The following is a 26,025-nucleotide window of genomic DNA, read 5'->3' as shown; positions in this document are numbered from 1 at the left end:
TTGCATTAAAATAACAGTAAAGGAAAAAATAATCTCAAAACATGTGAATGTCTGGTAACTTCCAAAGCTTGAAATACAAAGACAAATTTGATATATAGCAGAATATATGTTCTAAAATAAAAGCAACATACTGTTTTATCAGATATGCTACAAACAACAATCTGACTGGTTTTAGAAAGTGGATGGAATTCTAATCAATGAGGGCATCGTTTTTGTTCCATTAGGAATACACCATCCTGAGAACAAATGAAACAGACACATTTATATAAATGCAACTGTAAAATAGTATTTTATTATTTTTAATATAGTGCTGTAACATTTCATAATATTGCATACTGCTCAAATGTTGGTTTATTTAGTTAGGCAAGAATATCCTCCCCTCATCCCACTCCCCAATTCAGAATTTAAAGACACATTATCCTTGTAGAGCCCTACCATATTGGCTCCTAATGTCACATTTCATAAAACAGTAATGCTATGAACTAAAATGAGTAAAGGTTAACAACAATTACTTTGATTTCACAGTTTCACAAAGCAGCCAGTAGATTGTTGAATTCAGAACAGCAACAAAAATTCACTAAGACTTTGTATTAGAGTTACCTTTCCCATAATGCTCCTTCTTAAGAAAAAATATGAGGCAAAGGTAATGCTTCTTTTAGTCCTTTATTCAATAAATCAACTTTACCTTGCAAATAAGTTTTACAGTTACCAAATGATGTTATTTCTGTGCCAGCAGATTTTTTATGTGTGTGTGTAGGGTTTTTGTTGTTGTTGTTGTTGTTTTTGCTTTCTTGTTCTGGTGCTACCAGTTAAGTGAACAAAATGACACTAAAAATTAAGTTCTAGGAACACCTTTCAAAATAAAACTTGTTAAAGAAAACCAGGCTAGTGAGTCAAGTACTTACAAATATAAAACAAGCATAATTGCATAGATTAACTAGTACAAATTCAAATTCAGACAAAATAAAACAATGAATTTAATTAAATAAATGTAAAAGGCTCTTTCAAGTGTTTTGTTTTTTGCATTAATGTTGCATGTGTTTCCCCTTTACAAGATGTTTTAAAATTTTTTTTTTTTTTTTGGGACAGTTTCTCTTGAATTTAAATATATCTTATTAGGAAAGCAAGATAAAAAAAAGAAATTTTTTTCCATAAGGGTAAGTGAAGATTAATGAAAATATATTTTGGAGCATTTTAAATATTTTATTTGAAAAGAGTAGCCATATATAAAAAAAATTTTAGTAACAAAGTATTTGCTAGTCTTGGTTCAATGAAGTCATCATCATCATGTCCATAACTGGTCCCAACTATTAGACAGAAACTCCCTCTTGCATTCAAATCTAATCAAATTAATTACCCAAATAACAAATCTAAGAAATTAAATATAATTCTAAATTTAGATGCTTAAAATATAGTCATACTCTGTATTTAGAGATACAAGGTTTGTTTTACTGGCAAAATTTAAAAATTATCCCCTCAAAAATCATTTTATATGTGTGTGGGTATGTACACACATATATATTATTTTTCCTTCTATAAGAACCATTTTGTTTGAAAGACTTGGCTTAGATTTTTTTTAATGTGACTACAGGGTCCTCAAAATAAAAGCAGGCACAGCTGGTTAGTTTATGAATTATGCTGCATTATCAAGTTCGGTTAGAAAGAGTGGAATACCCTGTCACCTGATACTTAGAACCATCTGTACCACAAAAAAATGTTTATCTCATAAATTCACCATCAATTTGGTAATCTTTGATATAACTACCCTGTTCTTTTGACTATACATAATGCAAAAGAAAAACTTTTTATACTAAACTTTATAACTTCCACTACAATAAAATGGGCACAGATACAATCCTCTACTTAACAATATAAAAGAGGTTTGGCAGATACAGTCAGCATTATGGACACCATTTAAACCTGTATTTTATAGCTGTAGGTTTTAAGTGTCTTGCCAAAAGCATAATTTCATGATACATAATTTACAAAGTGTCATACTATTTAAAAGTACTCCTATATACAATTTCTTCTTGTAACATGCCTCTGATTTCCAGCAGAAACATTATAAATGCTATCATAAATGAAATCTTTCTTTACAGAATAGACTATGAATAATATCAAAAATGCTTTAGTTCCCATCTTAAAACAGTTGTAAATAAGTATTTTAGGTATATAATTGGAAGTGTAAATAGCCTGCATATAACTATAAATGAAAAGACTGAGTTCAACAGTACCATATCTGCTTAGAAAGCTCTACCAAGTACAGCACTGTGAGAATAACACACAGACAACATTTACATATGTATCTATAAATAAATATATATATACTTTTTCTACTGAAACTTTTTTTTAAAAGTTTCATGTTTTGAAGAGGTTTTTGCTGTTAATACGTAAAACACATACATTATATTGACCAATCTGATACAAATGTAATTTAATACACTGATTTACAAGCAGCAGTATGGCCCTCCCAAGTATTATGAAAAATGAAAAAAAAATTCCTAATATAGATTTCAACTATATTAAAGAATCCTTAGCAATTTTCATTAGTGTCATCCTTTAGTGTCCAAACATTAAGAGCATTTAATAAAATTTAACACATTAACAAGGTGATTTCTTCAGGATAATTTTGTCAAAGTACCTAAGTTTATTATTACACAAAAAGTGAAACTTTTCAATTACTGCTCTGAAAAAATCAGAGAAAGAATTACAGTATTATTTTTGCTATGCAGCACTACTTTAGATTCATGATGGCATCTCTATCATGATGCTTTTTAAAATGAAGAGTGAAAAAATAATAAAACACTATTTCAAAAATGGTAGCATATTTGGTCAAAATACAAAATATACTAATATAATAGCATTTACATGTTAAAAACACAAATATTTAAATGTTGTGTAATCATTTTAATGTGTTCAACATGAAGAACAGCTTTTCTCTTCACAATTGCCACATTTTAATTGATTATCAGTACAATACTTACATGTTTTATAAATAAATTTTACAGGTTTTCTGTTGTAATTTTTTTTTTTTTGCAAAGTATAACCTACAGCACAGTGATTTATAATTTAAGGTAATAGATATTTTCACATTCTAATTTAGCTTTTACACTATTTCATGCTTCTGAAGCTTTTTTGTTTTTGCTTCAAGATAGAGGTAGATTTAGTAGATTGGGCGTGTCAGACTTACTGCCAAAATGCAATTATCAGCTGTACTGCTAATGTGCAGTTTCCAAGATGCTAGAAAAAATTCAGAACCATATGTAATACTTTACCCAAAGTTCTCTTTTTCAAGCTGAAGTTACTAAATAATTTCATATGTATTTAATTGCTCACAAATAGTTACAAAAAATAGACAAAACAATAAAAACACAAATATAGGTACACCAAAATAAAAACAAAACTATAATGAAAGATTGCATCTGAATGGAAACTTTTTTGTTTTGCTTTTTAAAAGTGCATCAACTTTTTCTTTTCTGTTCTAAGTAAAAACACATCAAACATTCCTACTGACATTGTAACAAAGAAGATATCTCTGAAACTATCCTTTGTAGCCATTAATTTTTCCTCCACCAAGTTAAAGTTGAAACCCTTCCATTGGTGCTTCCTGCTGCTGAAACACGAACTGTTGCTGACTTTCATCCACCTGAGGTACAATGCTGGGGTCATCTTCCTCTACACCAAAGTAATGTTCAATCAGATCAAAAGCCTTTTGGTAAATTTCCTGATTTTCATGGCTTTGCAGAAATTCAATTTTATCCAGACCTGTTTTATACATATATATATATATATGAAGAAAATTGTTACTCAAGTTTCATCAGATATTTGAACCAAAATAATGAATCAATAGCATCTGTCAGTCCATCAGCAATGGGGTTGTTATTCTTATCTAATTTTTGCATATACTGATAGCCAACACCACTTATGTCTTAAACTTCAAGAATGACAGCGTAAGGCACTGTGGTATGAGGAAATAGCACAGGCCTGGGAATAAAAAGATCACAGGGGCGCCTGGGTGGCTCAGTCGTTAAACGTCTGCCTTCAGCTCAGGTCATGATCCCAGAGTCCTGGGATCGAGCCCCGCATCGAGCCCCTCATCGGGCTCCCTGCTCGGCGGGAGGCCTGCTTCTCCCTCTCCCACTCCCCCTGCTTGTGTTCCTGCTCTCGCTCTCTCTGTCAAATAAATAAATAAAATCTTTAAAAAAAAAAAAAGATCACAGACTCCACCTTGCTAGCTGTGTCATTTTGCCCAAATAAGTTTGGTTTCTCTATACATTAGTTTCTCAATTTTAAAATGACAGTTTTAGAGTATGTAACTCCAAAGGTCTTTCTAGAGTAATTATGCTATTTATAAAAAGCACAAAAAGGATAAGCACCAAAACAAACACAAATGAAGAAACTAAAAGGTGAGCAAACTAACACACACACACATTCTCTCAGAGAAAGAGCCAGAGGAGATCAATATGGAATGAGTACTATTTACAAATCCATGTAGCTATTGTATATATACCAAAAGTACAAACTATAAGTGAAACTGAAAAAGCCTATTTTTACAAAATAAGCAAAATCTAGAGCATTCTATTTTATTGCTTAAAAGAAGAAAAATCTACACTAAGTCTGGGTGATGCTGAATATATTTTTCATTTAATTACAGGTAAACCTCTTCAGTTATATCATTGCAGAATAGTACTGGAAGTACCAGCCAGAGCAATTAGGCAATAAAAAGAAGTAAAAGCCATCTAATTAAAAAAGGAAGAAGTAAAACTGTCACCATTTGCAGATGACATGGTATTATATATAGAATATCCTAAAGACTCCACCAAAAAACTTAAAACTAATCAATGAATTCAGTAAAGTAGCAGTATACAAAATCAGTACAAAAATCTATTGCATTTCTATACAACCATAACAAACTATCAGAAAGAGAAATTAAAAAATAATCCCACTTACAAGTGCATCAGAAAGAATAAAATACCTAGGAATACATTTAACCAAGGAGGTGAAAGACCTGTACATTGAAAACTATAATGAAAGAAACTGAAGGAGATATAAATAAATGGAAAGATATTCGGTGCTCATGGGTTGGAAGAATTAATATTGTTAAAATGTCCATACTACCCAAAGCAATCTACAATCTACAGATTCAATATACTCTGTATCAAAATACCAATGGCATTTTTCACAGAAATAGAACAAACAATCCTAAAATTTATGTGAATATATATGTATTTAAAGATTTTATTTGTTAGAGAGAGAGCCCACAGAGGGAGAGGGAGAGGGAGAAGCAGACTCCCCAATGAGCAAAGAGCCCGATGTGGGGCTCGATTCCAGGACCCTGGGATCATGACCTGAGCTGAGGGCATGAAGGCAGACACTTAACTGAACCACTCAGGTGCCCCTATATTGAAGCACAAAGAACCCCAAATAGCTCAAAGCAATCTTATGAAAAAGAACAAAGCTGGAGGCATCATACTCTGATTTCAAACTATACTACAAAGCTATAATAATCAAAACTTATTGGCATAAAAACAGATCAGTGGAATAGAATAGAGAGCCCAGAAAGAAATCCACATATAAAATCAATTAATTTACTACAAAGAAGCAAAGAATGTAACATACAATGGGGAAAGGGCAGTCTCTTAAAAAAAAATGGTGCTGGGAAAACTGGACAGTCACACACAAAAGAGTGAAACTGGGCCACTAATGTATACCATACACAAAACAAACTCTGAATACATTACTTGAATGTAAGGTCTGAAACCATAAAAGTAGAAGAAAACATTAGTGATAAACTATTTGACACTGGTCTTGGCAATATTTTGGATTTGACACCAAAAGCAAAGGCAACAAAAGTCAAAATAAACAAGTGGGGATTACATCAAACTAAAAAGCTTCTGCACAGCAAAGGAACCCATCAACAAAATGAAAAGATAACCTACAGAACAGGAGACAATATTTGCAAGTCATATACCTTAAGGAGTTAATGCCCAAAATATATAAAGAACTCAGCACCAACTGAACACCAAAAACAAGCAATTTGGTTAAAAAATGGGCAGAGGATCTGAAAAGACATTTTTCCAAAGAAGACAGATATCCAACAAGTACCTAAAAAGGTGTTCAACGTCAGTAATCGTTAGGGAAATTTAAATCAAAACTGCAATGAAATAATTACCTCACCATCGGTTAGAATGACTATTATCAAAAAGACTAGAAATAACAAGTGTAGATGTGGAACAAATGGGACCCTGGTGCACTGATGGTAGGAATGTAAATTGGTGCAGCTACTATGGAGGTTCTTCAAAAAATTAAACTACCCCCAAAAAATAGAACTACCACATGATTTAGCAATTCCATTTCTGGGTATTTATCCAAAGAAAATGAAAACACTAACTAGAAAGACATCTGTACCCCCATGTTCATTGCAGCACTATTTACAGTGGCCAAGATATATAAGCAACGTAAGTGTTTACTGATGGATGAATGGATTAAAAAAAAAAAAAACGGTATATATGTATATAATAAAATATTATTCAGCCATAAAAAAGAATGATATCTTGCCATTTGTGACAACATGGATGGACCTTGAGGACATTATGCTAAATAAAATAAGCCACACAGAGAAAGACAAATACCATATAATCTCACATATCTGTAAAATCCAAGAACAAAAAAATAACAAGCTCATAGATACAGAGAACAGACTGGTGGTTGCCAGTGGGGCAAGTTGGCAAAATGAGTGAAGGAAGTCAAAAAGTACAAACTTCTAGTTATAAAGTCATGGGGATATAATGTACAGCATGAGGACTATAGTTAATAATACTGTATTATGTATTTATAAGTTGCTAAGAGAGTAAATCTTAAAAGTTCTCATCACAAGAAAAACATTTTGTAACTATGTATGGTAATGGTTGTTAACTAGAATTATTATGGTGATCATGATAGTTTTACAGTATATACAAACACTGAATCATTATGTTGTACACCTGAGACCAACTTGTAATGTTATATATCAATTAAAAACAAAAAGACTTGACTATAATGATACATTTTGAACTGACTGCTTACCATATGCTTCTTCAATGAGAGCACAGTATGGATTAATGCCTATTCCATTCTGCTTAGATTCTTGTTCTCCAAGACGTAAAATATTTTCAAGTCCATTTAAAGCCACTTGGACTATTTTAGAGTCCATAACAGTCAATAGGTCACAAAGTGGTTTAATGCAACCTAAGGCTACCAAATACCTTCAGAGTGATTAAAAAAAAAGTAGAGAAAAAAAAAAAACATTTAAAGAGACTTAAGTATTATTTATAGCAAATATTCTTCAGTGAAATGTTCTACAAACAATTAAGAAAAGTATTTTTATACAAACTCAAACATTAAAACATTTAAATTTTCACTGACATAGGAACCTGAAAACTTCTTTCTACTCTCCTATTTTCATTTAACATAATTAGCAATAAATGAGATAACAAATATTACAAAAATATACATACAAGCAAATCGGTACTTGGGCTGTTTCTGCATGGCATATGAGTAGTACTAAGAATAACAGTGGCTTCAAGGTGCTACTATTTAAAGGTGAGCCTATGTACACACACTGGGGTCATATGGGAGTAGGTAGAAATGAAGAGGGAGAAGGGACATTCAAATCAAATTTCCCACAAAAACAATCATAGCTGATGTTCTAAAATACCACCTGTGCTTCAGAAGCATATAGAAGGCTTCTACGACTAACATAACACAATAAAAAAAAAAAAAAAAAAGGCTTCTAGGAGCAAAACATGCTATGTTGTGAATAATTTTAATAAACAATGTTCACGAAAGTTATTCCACTCGTTTTTTAATACTTTGTCTTTTTCTAGTTTTTATTAGCTCTTTTCCATTCTCTATAATATAAAGTGACTGATTTATTTCCTTGGAAAAAAAGTCCATTAAGGCTAAAGGAAAAAATGATGTACTGAAGCCAGACTGCATGGCTTCAAGTCCCAACTCCACTCCTTATTAGTTGTGTGACCTGGAGTGACTGCTCTGTGCCTCAGTTTCTCCATCTTAAAATGGGGATAATAACAGTACCAAGCTCAGAGAGTTGCTATAAACATACAGTTAAGCATTCAATAAAAGTCAGTTTCCACTTTCCTTTTTTTTAAAAAAAAAAAGTACATACCTTCACTAGAGCACTCACTTGCCATATACTATACTATAACTAATCAGTATATTTGTTGAATGAATATCTCATAGCTGTATGAAGTTAAAGGACATAAAGTATATGACAGTACTGGATACTATCCTGGCACTCAATAACTGAAATGACTTAGCACAACAACTGGCAATATCAGACATTCAATAAATATTAGTGGTACACATGCTGAAATCAATCTGAGATCAAGATCTCCTCCCATATATGTAGAATTAATGAAATGGTGAAAATGGTTAGAAAAAATAATGATCTCAGTTTGGACACTTGATTCATATCAATAAATTTAAGTAATAATATATGGACTAGACATAATAATGAAAATAATTTGAAAAAATACAACTATTTGTAGGTGAACAAAGAAACTTTGGTTCCCAAAGCAGATAAAAATTATATTAGTTTATAAAAAAATGCAAGTTAGAACAGGGGGAAGATCTTGTTTTATTACTCTTTATATTCATAACATAATGAGATGGAAATGTAATGGAAAGAGGAAGAATGGAAAATAAAAAGCAGAAGAGATGTTATCAACATATAGAAATATAAATCTAAGACACCAAGATAATAGCACAAATGAAGGCAATAAGACAAAGATCTCACAACAAGTTATTTCAAAATCCTCTCAGTGATTTTTTAAAATAGCTAGTAGCCTTATTTATTGTTTTATAAATTAAGACATAAATTAAATACTCATCAGAAAATACTTCCTAAACAGTCACTTCAAGAAACCTAAAAAGTCCTGAGTTTCACAGACAAATCCATAGAATAAGAAAATTCTGTAGGAAGTCAAGCTTTTATACAAGTGCAAAGTAGAACCTTGCTATGGGGGAAAAGAGAATAAAAGCACAAGATAATAAGAAATTTAGGAATCAATTCTGATCATAAAAGTTGTGAAGGTTACAAATAACGATAATAGCAGCTAATCTTAGTAGAGAACTTAATGTTTAGGCACCATGTAAAGCACTTTAAATGTATGAATCCCATTTAATTATCAAGAGACTACCATAAGGTATTATCTGTTAATCAAATTCATTTAAAAAATGAAGAAACTGTGGATTAGATAGGTAAAATGGTTTTGTCAAGGTCACACAACCTTTACTGAGGGAACAGGGTTTTAAAGCAGCCTGACTTCAAAGCCCATGTACCTAGTATTTATGTTGTTAGTAAAAGAAACAAGTAAACAACAAAAGGCCTATCAAAAAAGCTACCATAAAAAAGAAAACTAGTATAGAGAAAGAAAAGATACCATCCACAGGTAAGGCTAACAACTGACTAGGAGAACATCACTATACAAACAAATGTCTATTTCAGTATTTAATTTTATTTTTAATAATTATTTTAAATAAGTGGATGTTCAAATCATTAGTCATTTTTATATAATAAAGTCACATGCACGTGACTCTAATGGTATAAAAAATATTTAATGTCCATCAGAGTATATTTTGCAAATTAATATAAACTGTTCTTTTTCAGATTCTTAATCTCTGATTTTTCATAAATAGTCTGCCAAGGCAAGTGATGTTAATTATCCTTTACTGAAAAAACAAAACAAAACAAAAACTACTGTGAATGAATAATACAACTGATGTAACAAATGCTTTCATTTCACATTAAAATGACTTAGAAATAATGTTTCGGTTTCATCAACAAATAAAAAGTACGTAGTACTTCATTTTGTCCCATTTACATTTAAAAAAAAAATTAAAAAACTCTGTATCACACCTTATTTGTTCTGGAGTACCTCCTGATGTTGCATTAGTTATAGCCCAAGCTGCTTCTTTCCTGGTGCGAAACTCTGCTTTCTGAAGAATCTCAATCAAAACAGGAAAAATATTTGCATCTATAACAGCCTAAGGAGGAAAAATGATAAACAGTGCCAATACTGTTTTAAAAATGTTATTAAGTAGAGAAATTGTAAGACCCAATGGCTTTAAAATGTCACATCACGCTTTTTGGAAATAAAATCTTTGGAAATCTTTCTAATCTTTCTTTTTTTTTTTTTTTAAAGATTTTATTTATTTATTTGACAGAGAGAGAGAGACAGGGAAAGAGGGAACACAAGCAGGAGGAGTGGGAGAGGGAGAAGCAGGCTTCCCGCTGAGCAGGAAGCTTGATGGAGGGCTCAATCCCAGGACCCTTGATCATGACCTGAGCCGAAGGCAGAAGCTTAAAGACTGAGCCACCCAAGCGCCCCTCTTTCTAATCTTTCAACAAACTTTCATACTTTCAAGACTGGAAAATATATTAACAGAATATTAATTTTAAAGATGATAAAGCAAGGGCACCTCGGTGGCTCAGTTGGTTAAGCGTCTGCCTTCGGCTCAGGTCATGATCCCAGAGTCCCAGGACTGAGCCCCAAATAGGGCTCCCCATCTGCTTCTCCCTCTGCCCCTCACCCCGCTCATGTTCTCTCTCACTCTGTCTCTCAAATAAATAAAATCCTTAAAAAAAAAAATAAAAAAATAAAGATGATAAAGCACAAGGTAGATACTTGATCAAAATGGATAAGTAATTTTTGACTCAAGAAGCCTGATAAGACTCTAATAAATCATTACTTAAAAGTTTTGAGAGGAAGATTATTACCTAACTTATTTAAAACTAATAAAAATCAATCCCTTTTTAAGACTAGCCATATGTGTCCAGCACCGTGGGCAATTTTATACACACACCCACACACAATTCCTCCCTAGACCACTATAAATGAATGTTATTATTTTAGAGGAGAAAAGGCCATGTTCTGTAAAATCCTTCTCAAGAATTTAAGTAACTCATTTAAAAAAAAAAAAAAATCACTGATAAAATGCTGACTTTTGTCCAAACTGACTCAAGAGATCTTCCTGTTTTCTTAGATCTGAAAGGTATTTACCTGAATCTGAGCTCTATTTCCAGCAGTGATGTTAGAAACAGTCCAGCAGGCTTCTTTTCTGATTGATTCCTTTGGGCTACTCAATAAGTGTAAGAGACACGGTAATGCAGAGCAATTCAGAATTACCTGAAACAAAAATCAGAAATGGAAACAAAGTTTTATAGCAAAAAACTACAGAAAGATAGACTGATTTATAAAAATACAAAAATCACTCTTGAAAAACTAAATTAAGAAAAAAGAAATTCCTCTCAAAGTAAAACTTAGGTACTTGCTACCTTCTACTCTTTCCACTTAACCAAAACTTGGTGCAGTAAAGTGCTCTGTCAAACCACTAAAATGAGAATAAGCAGGACACCAGAGGTGTGTCCTTCATGTTTACGAATACACTCAAGAATTCAACTGATAGGACAATTCAAGAGAGATTTAGTGACTGGTCAGGATCCAAACTCTAGTTTTGCCAAATGAGATGATGAAAAAAAGATGATGAAACAGTCTGAAAGTACCTAATTCCATAACTGGTAAGAAACCTCAATGTATAGAGTAAGTCAACTTTTTTCATTAAAATTTTTTACTGTTCCACTTTTCTTTTGTAAAGAAGTATGTTCTGCTTTGTCCCTTTACATTCTTCATTCCATGGCATAATTAATTATGTTCCTATTTTCAGAATACCCACAATGATTTACATTAAATTTACTTGGTGAAGAATGTATGAAACAGTGTACCAAAATTCTGTTGAAGAGTGTTATGTTTAGAAGGGCATTCTCATTTAAAGAGATATTTTAAATTAGTAACTATCAAATTACTAAGGATCAACTATTTAATAACTAATATATCTAAATAGGATTAAATAAGATTAAACCTGAAAGATGATATGTAAATTAGAGTAAAGTTTAAGTTATGGTGGCAAGCAAAGGAGAATCTAATGTGTTAGAGTTTAAGTTTCTATCTTCAAGAAAGATTGCTCCAGATCTAAAGTCAATCTTGACATTACACCTTTTCTGGTATCTCACCATCCTCCAAAAGACAGAGAGACACACAGACACACACACACATAGTTACTAACCAGGAAAATGTTTCCTTTCTATCTTTCCTTCCATTCCCATAATCTAGGTCTTCAATCTACTATAAAAGGACCTCCCGCTTCCAACCAACCCCATGTTTAAACTATTTATAATTAATCACCCTTTCACTAACAGTTCCTTCTCTGGTCAAGCTTAATGTCTCTTAAATACAACCCACACATGTCTGCCTTTGTACCTATGTTCACATAAATCTCTTCTAGTTTACTTAAGTTCTTCCCCAACTTTAAGATATAGCTTTAATTCCAACTTCTTTATGGAATCTACAAAGATTTCTCAGCATAGTGATTTCTTTTTTAAACTTCTATAGCGTTTACTGACCAACCAACTCTCAGCAAACATACACTAACTTGGGTAATTTGCTTTGCTTTAATATATATTTTCTCTTCAATTTTATTATAAATCCCTCAAGAGCCAACCTCCTACCTTGTACTTCTTTATATCTATATAGATCTAGGATAGTGCTTTCACATACAGGTATTCGAGGTTGAGCACTTATCATCAAGAATATGCTGTCACATTATAGATGCCTATATAGTTATGGTAATGCTAAAGTCTTGATTAATATTTAACCAAGTATGAAGTATCTAGTATGAAACTTGATAAATTTCTCAAAATCCATTATCTTAACAATTTATCATATTAAAGTCTGAACTCACCTGTGTTTGAATATCATCACCAGTCACAATATTACCAACTGCTCTTAATGCAGGTGATACAACTTTATAATCATTGTGCCTAAAAATAATAAAAATATGAACTTACATACTATGCAAGAGTTAAAATTTACAAAAAAATTGCAAGAATAATACAAAATAGTCCTGTATACTCTTTACCCGGAGATCCCACTCAAGTTTCACTAATTATGCCAGTAATACTTCTGTAATAAAGAATCTATATATTAGACCCAACTGTCATGTCTCTAGTCTCTTTCAATTCAAAACAGTTCCTATTTTTTCCTTTATTTCCTGATCTTGACATTTATAATGATCATAAACGAATTATTAGGTTTTGTCCAATGTTTCCTCATGATTAAGATACAAATTATATACTTTTAGCTAGGATATCACAAATGCAACCATCTTTTCATTACATAGGATAGCATCTGATACCTGTTTTGTCCACAATAGTAGCACTGAACTCGTCACTTAAAATGGTGCCTGTCAGATTTCTCTACTTCAACATTACTGTTTTTCCCTTTATAATTAATATTTTTGAGAGGATATTCTTTTAGACTATGTTAAATCCCATTCCTTATCCCACTTTCACCAACCACTACTTTCACCACTTCTTGATGTGTATTGTCTGAATTATTAATATTGTTGCCAATGATAATTTTGTAATACCATCATTATATGCTTTTTCAGTCTATCTATTGATGTACCTACTTATTTTAGTGTGGACTCATGGATTCCTATTTTATTCAGTACTCATAACATATTACCATAATTTATTTTAATGCTCAAATCATCCGAAGTTTGGAAGTTTGAATGGTTGGAGTCCCCTTAAGTGGGTTTCTAAGTGTCCTTTTGATATTTCTCCATTCTTTGAGCACTTAATACTTTATGGGGTCACCTTATTTTTTCTCAATGCCAGCCCTAGAATCAGCCATTTATCCAAGAATTTTGGTTCCTGTTAATGAAGAGCAGTTTTTAAAAACCAAGATTTGGTGTGTTCAGCTTTTTAGTACAGAAGTGTCACTGCTCACAGGGCCTTTAAGAGCGCATGTGCGTGCACGCACACACATATCTATTTATTTCTACATCTCTTTATGTTGAAAGCCATGAGTTCACATTGATATCTCCAGTTCTAATCTAATACCATAAGATTATTCTGGTTTTCCTCCTTTCCGTATTTGTATCTCCATTCTCTTAGAATAAGAAACTGGCTTCTGATCCAGCTAGGCTGTTATCCATCATGTGTTGTTCCAGCCTGCTTGCTATTCTGCTTTAGTGGGTGCCATACTCAAGCTTGAGCCCTGATCCCCTCATTGGACCTGCCTGCCTACCCTCCTCAGATGTTGTCTTTGGACTAGAGCCACAACCCCTTATCAGACCTTTCTTCTTTGTGCCATCTGCTTTGTTTGAGCCTACCTAATGGCTTTTTGACAAAAGGAAGTAGTATAATAAATCTTTTTAAAGAAAAAGATAAACTATCCTTTTAAAACAAATTCTCTTACAAGTTTTTAAACTTCTTTTATACAAAAAATCTGTTCTTTTTAAAGAAGGTAGCAATAATAGCCTAGCAAGTGAAATATTAAAACAAGTGAAATACTAAATGTTTTCACTACATGAACTTGTACACAAATTAGTTACTGTAATGAACAACTAACTAGATTACTGGTTCTGTGAGAGCAGGTACCGAGTTCTGTACTTCATTAACAATATGTTGTATAATACTCTAGCAGGTAACAGGCATTCCATATATACCTGTTGAATTAAGTCCCTGCCATTCATAAAAAGATTAAAACTAATGAAATACATTCACAAAATTATTAGTTCCAACTAAAGGATGAGATACAAATTTAAAAAGGTCAACTTTTCAGCATTACAGCTATTCTGAAAAGTGGGGTTGATGGCTTTTCAATTCTTCTGAAGATAGTCACTCTCGAGATATTTATAAAGCCATTAACTGCTAAATTTAATACACAATCATACAATTATTAATCATAAATTGTAGTTACATCAAAAGTTCCACCAATCTTCGACAGACTCCAGAATCAATGACTGCTTGAATTTTATCATTGGGTCCATCAGAAAGATAAGAAAGGGCCCAGCACACATCTGCTAATACATCTGGGTCACTGCTAAACAACAATCGTGACAAGACATTTAAGCAAGGTGAAACCTGGAAGAAAAGAGCCAATATTTAACAATTTTCTCTAAGACTGAGTTTCTTTAGGAAAATATAGAAACCCATTTTAAAACAAAACTAATGCTATAAAAATACCAGAGAAATTAAAACATTCTATTGTTTTAAAAAATTATGATCATATATATGAACATGTAACTGTTTCCAATTAATCTTTTTTTTAAAGATTTATTTATTTATTTGAGAGAGAGAGAGAGAGGGCACAAGCTGGGGGAGGGAAAGAGGAAGAGAGAGAGAGAGAGAAGAGAGGAAGCAGACTCCCTGCTGAGCAGGGAGCTCAACACAGGGCTCGATCTCAGGACCTGAGATCATGATCTGGTCTGAAACTAAGAATCGGACGCTTAACTGACTGAGCCACCCAGGCGCCCCTCCAATTCATCTTACATTAAATAAGATATGTGGTAATTTAAAATTTTTAAGAGTAATGAAATACATATTTGAGATCCCCTATGTTTAAATCACACACATAACACACCCAAAAAAGGCATACCAAAGCTAAGGGAAGTAAAGATGCTTTAGTTAGGTGTTTAATATGATCATGAAATATGAACCAACTGAAATAAACCTCACCCTACTTATTACATGTACATTATTGGAAACAAATCTAATAATCAGTTGAGGACTAAAGGTGTAGAAAATACAAAAAGAAATCTGAAGGATTTTTAAATGAAAGTCACTAATAAACTGTACTTCTTAATGTACTGAAACCCTGAATCTTCAATTACAAAAAAAGAAAAACCACATACATGACAACAGGTTTTAGTCCCTCTAGCATTAATATTACAACTACTTAGTTGTGAAATGAGCATATCACTTCACCTCTCTGAGACTCAGTTTCCAAATCTGTGAAACAAAGGCCAAATTAGACAAATTCTATGATCCTTCCTTTCTCAAATCAGACAGTCCTAGATTCACTAGCTGTATGACCATGGGAAAATTACCTAACATCTCTGAAATCCAATTTCTTCATTTATAAAAGAGGGATAAAACAGTACTGTTAAATTAGTAAGAATGCATGTAGCATCTTAGAACAGTACCTGACATACAGTAAGCACAGAGATGTTCGCTCTTTTTATTGCCATGATCAGTACTGATTCTATATTCCTTAAAGTTTTTTTTTAAGAATTGTTGTTTTTTTTTTAAGATTTTTATTTATTTATTTGACAGAGAAAGAAAGAGAAAGGGCACAATCAGGGGGAGTGGCAGGCAGAGGCAGAGGGAGAAGCAGCGGGGAGCCCGCTGTGGGCTTGATCCCAGGACCCTGAGATCATGGTCTGACCCAAAGGCAGACGCTTAACCAACTGAGCCACCCAAATGCCCCAAGTTTTTTTTTTTTAATCAGCAACCTAAAGTATCCCTCAGATAAGAGCTGTGTACTAAATTTAGATGTGCCACAAATAAAGAGTAATGACAGCTTTTTTAAGGTTCTAGTACTTAAGATGAATTTTCTCTTTACCTCTATTTTAAAGATTGCCAGTACATAAACTATAACCTTCTGAAAATACTTATCTATTTTCTCTGCTGGGCCCTTCTGTACAGATGACCCCAGGGCCCAGGAACAAAAAAAACAGTTTTCTAACAAAACAGATGGGTCTGTAAGTTAGTAAAACAAATCTGCACAACTGGATCCTTTCCGAACAAACATGCCTTCACCCTTGCCAATGACCTCCTCTTCCTCAAACAGAGAAATGTGAGAATCATTTAAAGCAAATATAAATTTTTGAGTTAAAAAAATCAGCATACTGATCCGTATCTTTTTACTGATTTAAAAAATGAAGCTATTACAGCATTACAGATTTCTAGTTTTAAGGGAGCAAATAAAAACACTTCTGAGCCACTGTCTTCTCAGAAACAAGGGAAAGAAGAAAGAGAAATACAAATCCGATCTCTGAGAAGTGCAGCAGACATCTGTAATCATGCCCATAAGATATCGTGGACAGGATTGTAAGTGAGGAGAGAAAGGTGACACCTCTATACCTGCAGAGGGAACTACCAATTAGAAGAAAGCTAATTTAAAAAAAAGAAGAAGAAGAAGAAGAAGAAAGCTAATTTATCCTCCAATCATCACCCCAAAGGGCCTCAAGAATCAGAGGTGCCAGCTATCACAGAAGGCACAGGAGAGGAATGATGCTAAAACAGAAAGAAAGCTTAAAAAGTTAAATGAGAAAGAGGTTAGACTACAGGTAGGTGTCTAATATTCTCAATGCCAGCAAAGACTAGAGGTTTATTTTAAGGAGAAACTGAAAAACAAAAAGTGAACTACAGAAACTGAACTTGGGGTATCAAAGACAAGTTTGAAATAAAGCATGAGAACAGAAATCACAGAGATTAAATAAAAGTTTACATACTGACTGATGAAAACCTGTAGTCGTCTTCCAATGCCCAGCTCCCACATCTCCAGTAGTATTATCTACTCTACACCTCAACCCAATCTATTCACTTTGCAGCAGGAGACTGGAAAATCTGTCTCTGGAGAAACAGAATGGTCTCAGAAAACATACAGAAATTCTGAATTCCTCAAAGAAGACATGGTTCGGCCACCCAATTACTCTATAATGAAGCCCATGAAAGGACAAGTCTATACACCCACCTCTATACCCATTTTCCATTTAGCTTTTAGTGTCTGCCTCCTAAGTATGTCCAGAGTGCCCAGGATCACAAGTTATATGAGGAGATCTCCCAGTAAAAAAGAGACTAAAACAAACAAACCACAAACAAAACAAAAACATACAAAGAAACAGAGACACCAGAAAAAATAAAACTTCAAAAAAATTATAAATCCTCAGGTAGATAATTTGCTGGGTCCATAAAAAAAGCTGTAACACCTATATAGAAAAAGTCTATCTAAAGATGAGCAATCAGAGAACAAAAAAAATTCTTGAAAATATGATTGTGAAAATAAAAATTTCAAAAAATGTGAATGATAAAATCTCTCATAGAAAATCACAGAAAATTTACCCAACAAAAGTCTTAAGCCCTATTAATGTGAATTACACTGTAAGTTTGGAATACATAAGTAAACAAAAAGAGACAAAGATTCCTAACTCTAAGGAGTTTATATTTTAGTGGAAGAAAGATTTTTTTAAAAAAATTAAATAGGTAATACATTTTTAAAAACATGTATTATGTTAGAAGATGCTAAGAAAAAATTAGAGTAAAATGTGGAGGTCAGTGGCTGGGGTAGTAAGAGATTACATTATTATGTAGGGTAGTCAGAGTACAGCTCATGGAAAAGGTAACTTATAAGCAAGCACTTAAAGAAAATGAGGGAATTATATAGATATTAAGCATTAAATTGTAGGCCAGTGGTTCTCAAAGTGTGGTCCATGGACCCCTGAGGGATTCTTGAAACCTTGGGGAAGCAATCTTTAATGCCAAAATTTTCATAATTATACTAACACATAATTGGTCTTTTTCATTTTGTTGACATTTGCACTAAAGCTATAAAAGCAATGGTGGGTAAAACTCAGCATAAATCAAAGCAGTGGTACCAAAATGTACCACAGATCTTTGTATTCTTTATGTTCACATACTTGCAAAGAGGCCGGCGGAGGGGAAGGGGGAGGGTGCCTATTTAAGAATTACCTTGTAGAAGCAGTAAAAATTACTAATTTTATTAAATCTCAATTCTTGAATACATGTCTTTTGAAAACATTGTGAGATGAAATGGGAAATATGCATATACACACACACACACACACACATATATATACATATAAAATATATTTTAAAAATATATTTGCTGGCCTATTTGAGAACTGCAGATGTTATCATGATACTTCACCCCTACATCCTTCAGCATGTATCTCCTAAGAAAAATGGCATTTCTTTACATTCTTCTAAGACATTGTTATTGTCACATCCAAAAATTTTTCATTGGTACAATAATATTATCTAAGATCTAAAGCAAATTTAAATATTTTAAGCTAGAACTTAATTTCAATCTATGATCTAATCAATAATTAACTTTTACTTGTTAGAGTATCTTAAAAAAATCAGGTTTATTGAAGTATAAATTCAGTAAAAATAATTCTTTTCAGGTGTACAGTTCTAATGAGAGTTCTGACAAATACATTCAGTTGTATAGCTACCACCCAATCAAGATATAGAATATTTCTATCATCTTTAAAACTACCCTCCTGTCCCTTTTAGGCAATCACTGCTCTGATTTTGTTTCTATAGTTTTGTCTTTTCCAAAATATTATATTAACGAAATATACATGATATAGCATTTGTGTGTGGCTTCTTTTGTTTAGCTTAATTCTTGTGAAATTCACTCATGTTGTTGCATGTACCAGTAGCTTCTTCTTCTTTATTGTTGAGTTATATTCCATCATATGAATGAAACATAATTTGTTTATCCATACACCAGCTATTGTACGTTTGGGCTGTTTCCAATTTTTGGTGATTATGAATAAAGCTCTCATAAACATTTATGTACAGGTCTTTTTGTACACATACTATGTCCTCTTCCTTGGGTAAGTACCATATTGCTAAATAGCACAGTAAGAAACTGTCTTCTTACTAAAGCGTCTGTGCCATTTTACATTCCTATCAGTGATGTTTAAGAATTTCAGTTGCTATCCATCTTGTCAGCACTTGGTATTATTAGCTTTTTAGATTTTAACCGTTCTAATAGGTGTGTGCCGTCTTTTAATCTTGAATAGCTCCTCGGCCTATCTGTGTGCCTTCACACCGCTGATATTCTTAGAGTCCGGACATTTATTTCACAAACCATTCCTCAATTCTGATTTGTCTTACTGTTTCCTCGTTATTAGATTCAGACTAAACATTTCCAGCAAGAGCGTTACATAAGTGATGATGTGTTATTTTTAGTCATGACACATCTGAAGGCACATAATGTCAGTTTTCCCTTTATTAGTAATGTTAATCATTTGGTTAAGGTGACTAAACTCCACTAGAATTCTCAACAGTAAATAAAACTCCCTCCTATCCTCTTTGTAATTAATAAATACTCTGTAGGGCAATACTTTCTAACCATGTCAATATTCTGTTCCCAACGATCTTTCACCTAAATGTTATAGAACTCACTGATGATTCCTGCCTAAATCAATTATTAGCATGGTAAATGACTTTTCTAATATGAAGTCCTTCTACAAGTATTAATTGGGATTCTTCTGTTAAAAAGAGCTTTCTTCCCCCATTTTTAGTATTAGGATAGACTCACAGATTTTTTTTTTTTTTTTTTAAAGATTTTTACTTACTTATTTGTCAGAGAGAAGAGAGTGTGTGCACACACAAGCAGGGGAAGCAGGAGGTAGAGGGAGAAACAGACTCACTGCTGAGCAGGGAGCCCAAAGTGGGACTCGATCCCAGGACCCTGGGATCATGACCTGAGCCGAAGGCAGACGCTTAACGACTGAGCCTCCCAGGCGGCCCTAAGGAAAGGAAATACTTTTAACACATTGAATAAAAAAAATCTGGGGCGCCTGGGTGGCTCAGTCGGTTAAGCATCTGCCTTCTGCTCAGGTCATGATCCCAGGGTCCTGGGATCGAGTCCTGCATTGGGCTCCCTGCTCAGCAGGGAGTCTGCTTCTCCCTCTCCCTCTGCCTGCCGCTTCTCCTGCTTGTGCTGTCTCTCTCTGTGTCAAACAAATAAATAAAATCATAAAAAAAAAAAAAAGTATTTCCTTTCCTTAATTCATCTTGATCCTCAAATAGTACCAAATTTGGCTAGAGGAACCCCTACGTGAATATAATTCAGAAGTACAGCCAACAGGATTTACTGATGGAGTGAATGTAGAGAATGAGATAAAAGAGAAAGCAGGCAAAAAATGTTAAAGTACCTCATTTAATAATGGAAGATGAAATTCTATTAACTGATACGAAAAACTGTTGGCACAGAAGGTTCTGGGGGAAAAGAACAGGAATTACATTTTAAATATGTCAGGTTTAAGATGTCTATTAGATATCCAAATAAAGATGCTGAGTTTGGAGTTAAAAAGAAGATCTGAGCCAAGCACTGAAATCTGGAAGTTGCTGGCATGTGGATGACATTTAAAGTCACAGAATGGGCAATATCAACAAGAAATTGAATGCAGATAAAGATAAGAAAAAGCCAAAACCATTCACTTTGTACTCTCAACTTTAGTAGGAAAAAGAGAAGAGGAACTAATATATGAAACTGAGAAGGAGCAATCATTGAGGTAGAAGGAAAACTTGAGAGTAGTGGCCTGAAAACCAAGTGAAAAAAAATTACATAGGAGGAGGAAGTGATCAAATATGTCATATGAAGGCAATAGATCAGGTAAGATGAAGACTGAGAAATCACCACTGTGATGTAGCAAGTCATTTAAGATGAGGTCTAAACATTGACCCCTGGATTTCACAATGTGAAGACACATGTGCCCTTAGTGAAAGCAGATTCAGTGCAGTGACTGAGGGAAAATTTTGACTGGAGAGGATTCAACAAGAATGAAAGGAGAGAGAGTAGACAATGAGAATAGACAAATGAGGAATTTTGCTATAAAAGGAAGCAAAGAAATGGGGTGGCAATAAACATGGGAGCTAATAGGGCTTTCAGGGATAAGAAAAGATTTAACATGAGAGAAATAACAGTATATTTTTATAGTATTGAGAATGGTGTAGGAGAGAGTAAAACAATTACTAATGTTGGAGAGGAAAGGAGTGATGCACCTGGAGCGATGACCCTAAATAGGGAAAACAGAAAGCTATGTAGTGTCCAAACAAAGGAATTGACTTTATAAAGAAGCATGGCTAAAGTAACCAACAATGACAGGAATGTATAGCAGTACAAATGATGACAAGATGGCAAATGTAATGATGGTAGTAATCTACGGAAGTTCTCTTCAGAGTGCTTCAATTTTCTCAGTGAAGGAGCAGGGTCATAAACTAAGAGTGAGGATGGAGAAGGAAGTAGAGGTAGGACGGAAGAGAAAATAAGAAACAGTCTCCTAATTGAGAAATCCTTTTTTTTTGCCAGCTGTTAAAGTAATATCTACCATTATAAATGTGAATTGGCCTGAAATTAAGATAACCACATGGCTTCTCAAGATTCATATAACTTCTCAAAGTCCTTAATGTTCCATTAGATGTCTCATAAAGACAATAATTTTTTAAAAGGAAGCTTAGAAAAATGTGGTTTAGACTACCAGTTTTACAAATTATAAATTTTATAAATTTCAGTTTTTTTCAAATAAGCAAATTCTTCAGGCAAAGCATCTCTATGAGACAGTTTTTAAAAATGAGTCCTTTATAATAAAGTAGATGATTGTTATTATAAAAATTTTTTAAAATCTTTACTGCTTGTCTATGGCTAAAGAACTCTTAAAAACCATGTAATATAATTACACAAAAAGATCTCAAAATTTAACAATGCCTACGAAAAATTCCAATACTAAGTAGAAAAAAAAGAAAAATGAAATATGGCATTTTAAACTAATTATATATTTACAACTATTATCGCATAATTATTATCTCAACATATACACATAGAGATGCACACTATTTTAAAAGCAAAGGGTAAAAACCTCCAAATTCTTAAAAGGAATGTATTTTAAAGAAATTTAAAATGAAAAGCAATGCATAAACCAAAGTTCACTGAGTAAAAACTCAATCAAAACACAGTTATCCCATACCATTTTTTAAGAGGTAAAATAAAGAAATTACTATAATTGCTAAAACCATGAATCTATATATAATTAGCAAGCCAATTCTACATATGCAAGTTTAAACCTACAAATAGCTGGTGAAGGATTCACCATCATCAGTTGAATTGACCCTTATTATCTCCTCAGACAAAATATGAACATTTTTTTCCTTTCAATTCTATAATAATCATTGCTAAATGATGTTTTTATATAGAATGTTTAAAAAAAAAAGGTCATTGAGGGATACTTGTGTACCACATAAATATTCTTTTCCTTGTATTATACTCAGTTCAAATACTCATCCCTTATCCTTCTACTATTAAAGTGAAAATTATAAAAAATTTTTTTAAACTAACTAAGGCCATTGCTGCAATATTATTTCATAACTTGCTTCCTTGGGGAGCAGTGGTATATAGTTTACTCAAAACTTTTCTAAGATATATATCTACTAAACCAAATTTCTGATTAAAACAGTAATTTGGGGGGTGCCTGGGTGGCTCAGTAAGTTAAGCATCTGACTCTTGATTTTGGCTCAGGTCACGATTTCATGGGTCATGAGATCAAGCCCCGCACTGGCGTGGGGTGGGGGGGCCCATGGTCAGCATGGAGTCTGCTTGAGATTCTCTCCCCCATGTGCATGTGTGCCTTTTCTCTTCTCTCTCTCTAATAAATACAAGTCTTTAAAAAAAATAAATTTTGTTCCCTCTTTTATTTTTAGCATACTTTAAAATGCTTTAAACTAGCTTCTTAGTCATATTAAGTACTTGTCAATAAACATGGAATAGAATAGGCATGGATGGTTACGGAAAAATTTTACGAATTATGATTGAACCCATAACATGCTATGGGGTGTGGTAAAAGATCAACAGATGATGGTACCAATGAGATTTTAAAGTCATGTTGGTGGTTCAGATGAAACGTGGCTAAAATGATCATGCATTTTTCAAACTGGAATGGTAAAAGTATAAATGAGAAGGCATACAACTCATGCATCATATTTTTCAATTAGGAATTTATTATTTTTTGCCCCCAGAAACTTTATCACTAAATCCTCACCAGATTTTGAGCTCTTCTTAGTGCTACAGTCAATGTTGCCCTTTCATTCATAGATACTGAATTCAAAAGAAGTATAATGGTAGCCCAGAAATTTACCTACATTCTGTCTTTTTAACATCTTATTGGTAAGAAAATAGAACTAGATTGGAAACTTATTAATAATCTATTCTTTTAGCAGAATATGAGCAGATGGGGAAAAAAATATTCTAAACAGATAAAAAGTACACTGAGAAAGCACAAGCCACTGTGGACTAATTAGTTTTCCAATTTTACAACTAATAGTGGACCTGGATGAATTACCTTAACCCTTTTGGGGGCTTCAATTTCATTTATAGGATATAAATGAGAAGAACTAGACTAGAAGATTTCTAAAGTCAACACTAACATACATAAACATCAAGTGACAGTGGTTGCTGAGAGGCAATCATGAGGTAAAATAAGAGTAGAAAGGGAAACTTCCTATTATATATCTCTAGACTTTGTATATGTGCAAATATTGTCTAGTAAATAAAGAAAATAATTGCTAAAAAATGGCATAACGTTCCTTCAATCTCTGAAAGTCTATTATAAGGAGACTTAATTAAAAGTTTATGTATATAGATTCCTTAATTTGTATATTTTACTCATACCTTACTAAAGTTTGGAGGAGGGTTTTTGCCTCTACATAAATTTGAGAGGGCCCATACGGCATTTCTGGTTGTTGTAAGTCTGTTTGAATTTGTTAATAACCTGCCAAAAAAAAAAAAAAAAAATAGAAAAAAGAAAATTGTCACTTTACATTCATTTCTTCTATTTAGCTATTTTATATCATAAAATATAAAAAATTCTCAATATACTTTATAACATAGTCAATGTGGTAAACTAGGAAAAGGTAATTTTAAAAAATCATTATAAATATATATAAATATATATTTAGCAATTATATATATATATCACCGCTTTATTTTTAAAATTCTGAATCTATGATCTGAAAGGATCCTTAGAAGATAAAACGTGTTCAAAATAAAGGGTGTCATGGAAAACTGACTTATCTGCTTCTGTATACTTTATTTTTTTTAAACCTTGACAGATTTATTGTTTTAAGTTACAATATAAAGTAATAGATAATGCAATTTTGAATATGAAATCTTTACACTGGGGCTTTAGAGGAGCAGAAAAGGGAATGCATAAAGTCTTACCAAAAGTAGCCTAAGCATTACAAATTAAGACCAAATTATCTCAGTAAAAAAAAGAAAAGATACAAAATACTGGGTTTGGTGCTTAAAATTATTTCTATATACTTTAAAAAGAGTATTAGGATTCTGGGAGAAAGAATTAAAGATGGCGGAGCAGTAGGGGACCCTATTTCAACTGGTCCCCACAATTGAGCTGGATATCTACCAGACCACTCTGAGCACCCACGAAATCAGCCTTAGATGTAAGACGATCTAGACCTCTACAAACAGAATATCACAAGCGGTTGGTTTCGAGGTACAAAGTGGGGAGCCGTGATTCCGCGGGCAGATATCGGAGGATAAACGGCAGCGGGAGGGAGCCTGGCTGTGGGGATCCTACACCGCCAATGAGTGACAGCCTCGCTCACTGGGGACGGGGCACAGACTCGCAGACCGGTAGCGGCGGGGAAAGGACTTTAGGGCAGCCCCTGGGGCGGAAACTCTGAGCAGCGGGGTCCCACATGCAAACTGGGAGCGGCTGGCGGTTTTAGAAGCACAAAGGGCAGAGACCTGCTCAGACCTGGAGGCAGGACTGGGAGCGCTGTGGGGGGGTCGCACAACCCAGGCCGCTGCAGTTTATAGCAGCACGGACATAAACGGAGACAGTGTGGCCTGGAGAGCTCACTGAAGAACAGATTGCGATCTCTCTGCTCTGAGGCAGAGGGTTGGAAACGGTCTCTTCTGCTCTGACTCTCGGAAGAGACGTGGAAAGCCGCCAGAGAACAAAAGCCCCAAAAAACTGATTCCCACTAGCCCATTCCCCGCCACAGGGGGGCAGGGCAACTCCGCCCAAACAGGGTTGCCTGAGTAACAGCACAGCAGGCCCCTCCCCCAGACGACAGGCTGGGAAAACAAGAGGCCAGCAACCCTAAGGTCCCTAGAAAACAGGTGCATCTTGCTTGGGTTCTGGTCAATAATTTGGACTCTATACATTCCCTCAACCACCCATCAACAGAATGACTAGGAGGAGGAACCCCCAAAATAGAAAAGACTCAGAGATTATGACTTAATGCTGCAGATTTACAAATGGATGCAGATATAACCAAGATGTCAGAGACGGAATTCAGGCTAGCAATTGTGAAGACAATAGCTAGAATGGAGAAACCAATTA

The 26,025-nt window shown here is 33.7% G+C and overlaps 1 protein-coding gene across 1 annotated transcript in view; it reads right to left on the bottom strand.

The window, feature by feature from the left end:
• Window positions 1-3,041: 3,041 nt before the first annotated feature.
• Window positions 3,042-26,025, bottom strand: part of LOC102733970 (importin subunit alpha-6) — a 25,029-nt gene continuing 2,045 nt past the window's right edge. Inside the window, exons 2-8 of the mRNA XM_081829368.1 lie at window positions 24,330-24,437; window positions 14,826-14,989; window positions 12,802-12,880; window positions 11,064-11,189; window positions 9,920-10,047; window positions 7,066-7,244; window positions 3,042-3,765 (exon numbers count right to left, since the gene is read on the bottom strand). Coding sequence (XP_081685494.1) covers window positions 3,578-3,765; window positions 7,066-7,244; window positions 9,920-10,047; window positions 11,064-11,189; window positions 12,802-12,880; window positions 14,826-14,989; window positions 24,330-24,437 — 972 coding nt within the window. The 3' untranslated portion in view covers window positions 3,042-3,577. The remainder of the gene's footprint in view (window positions 3,766-7,065; window positions 7,245-9,919; window positions 10,048-11,063; window positions 11,190-12,801; window positions 12,881-14,825; window positions 14,990-24,329; window positions 24,438-26,025) is intronic.

This window comes from Leptonychotes weddellii, chromosome 8 (genome assembly GCF_054177405.1).
Source record: "Leptonychotes weddellii isolate Sample4059 chromosome 8, ASM5417740v2, whole genome shotgun sequence".
Taxonomy (NCBI): domain Eukaryota; kingdom Metazoa; phylum Chordata; class Mammalia; order Carnivora; family Phocidae; genus Leptonychotes; species Leptonychotes weddellii.
Note: the sequence above shows the minus strand (reverse complement) of the source record. Positions and strands in the feature narration are given on the sequence as shown.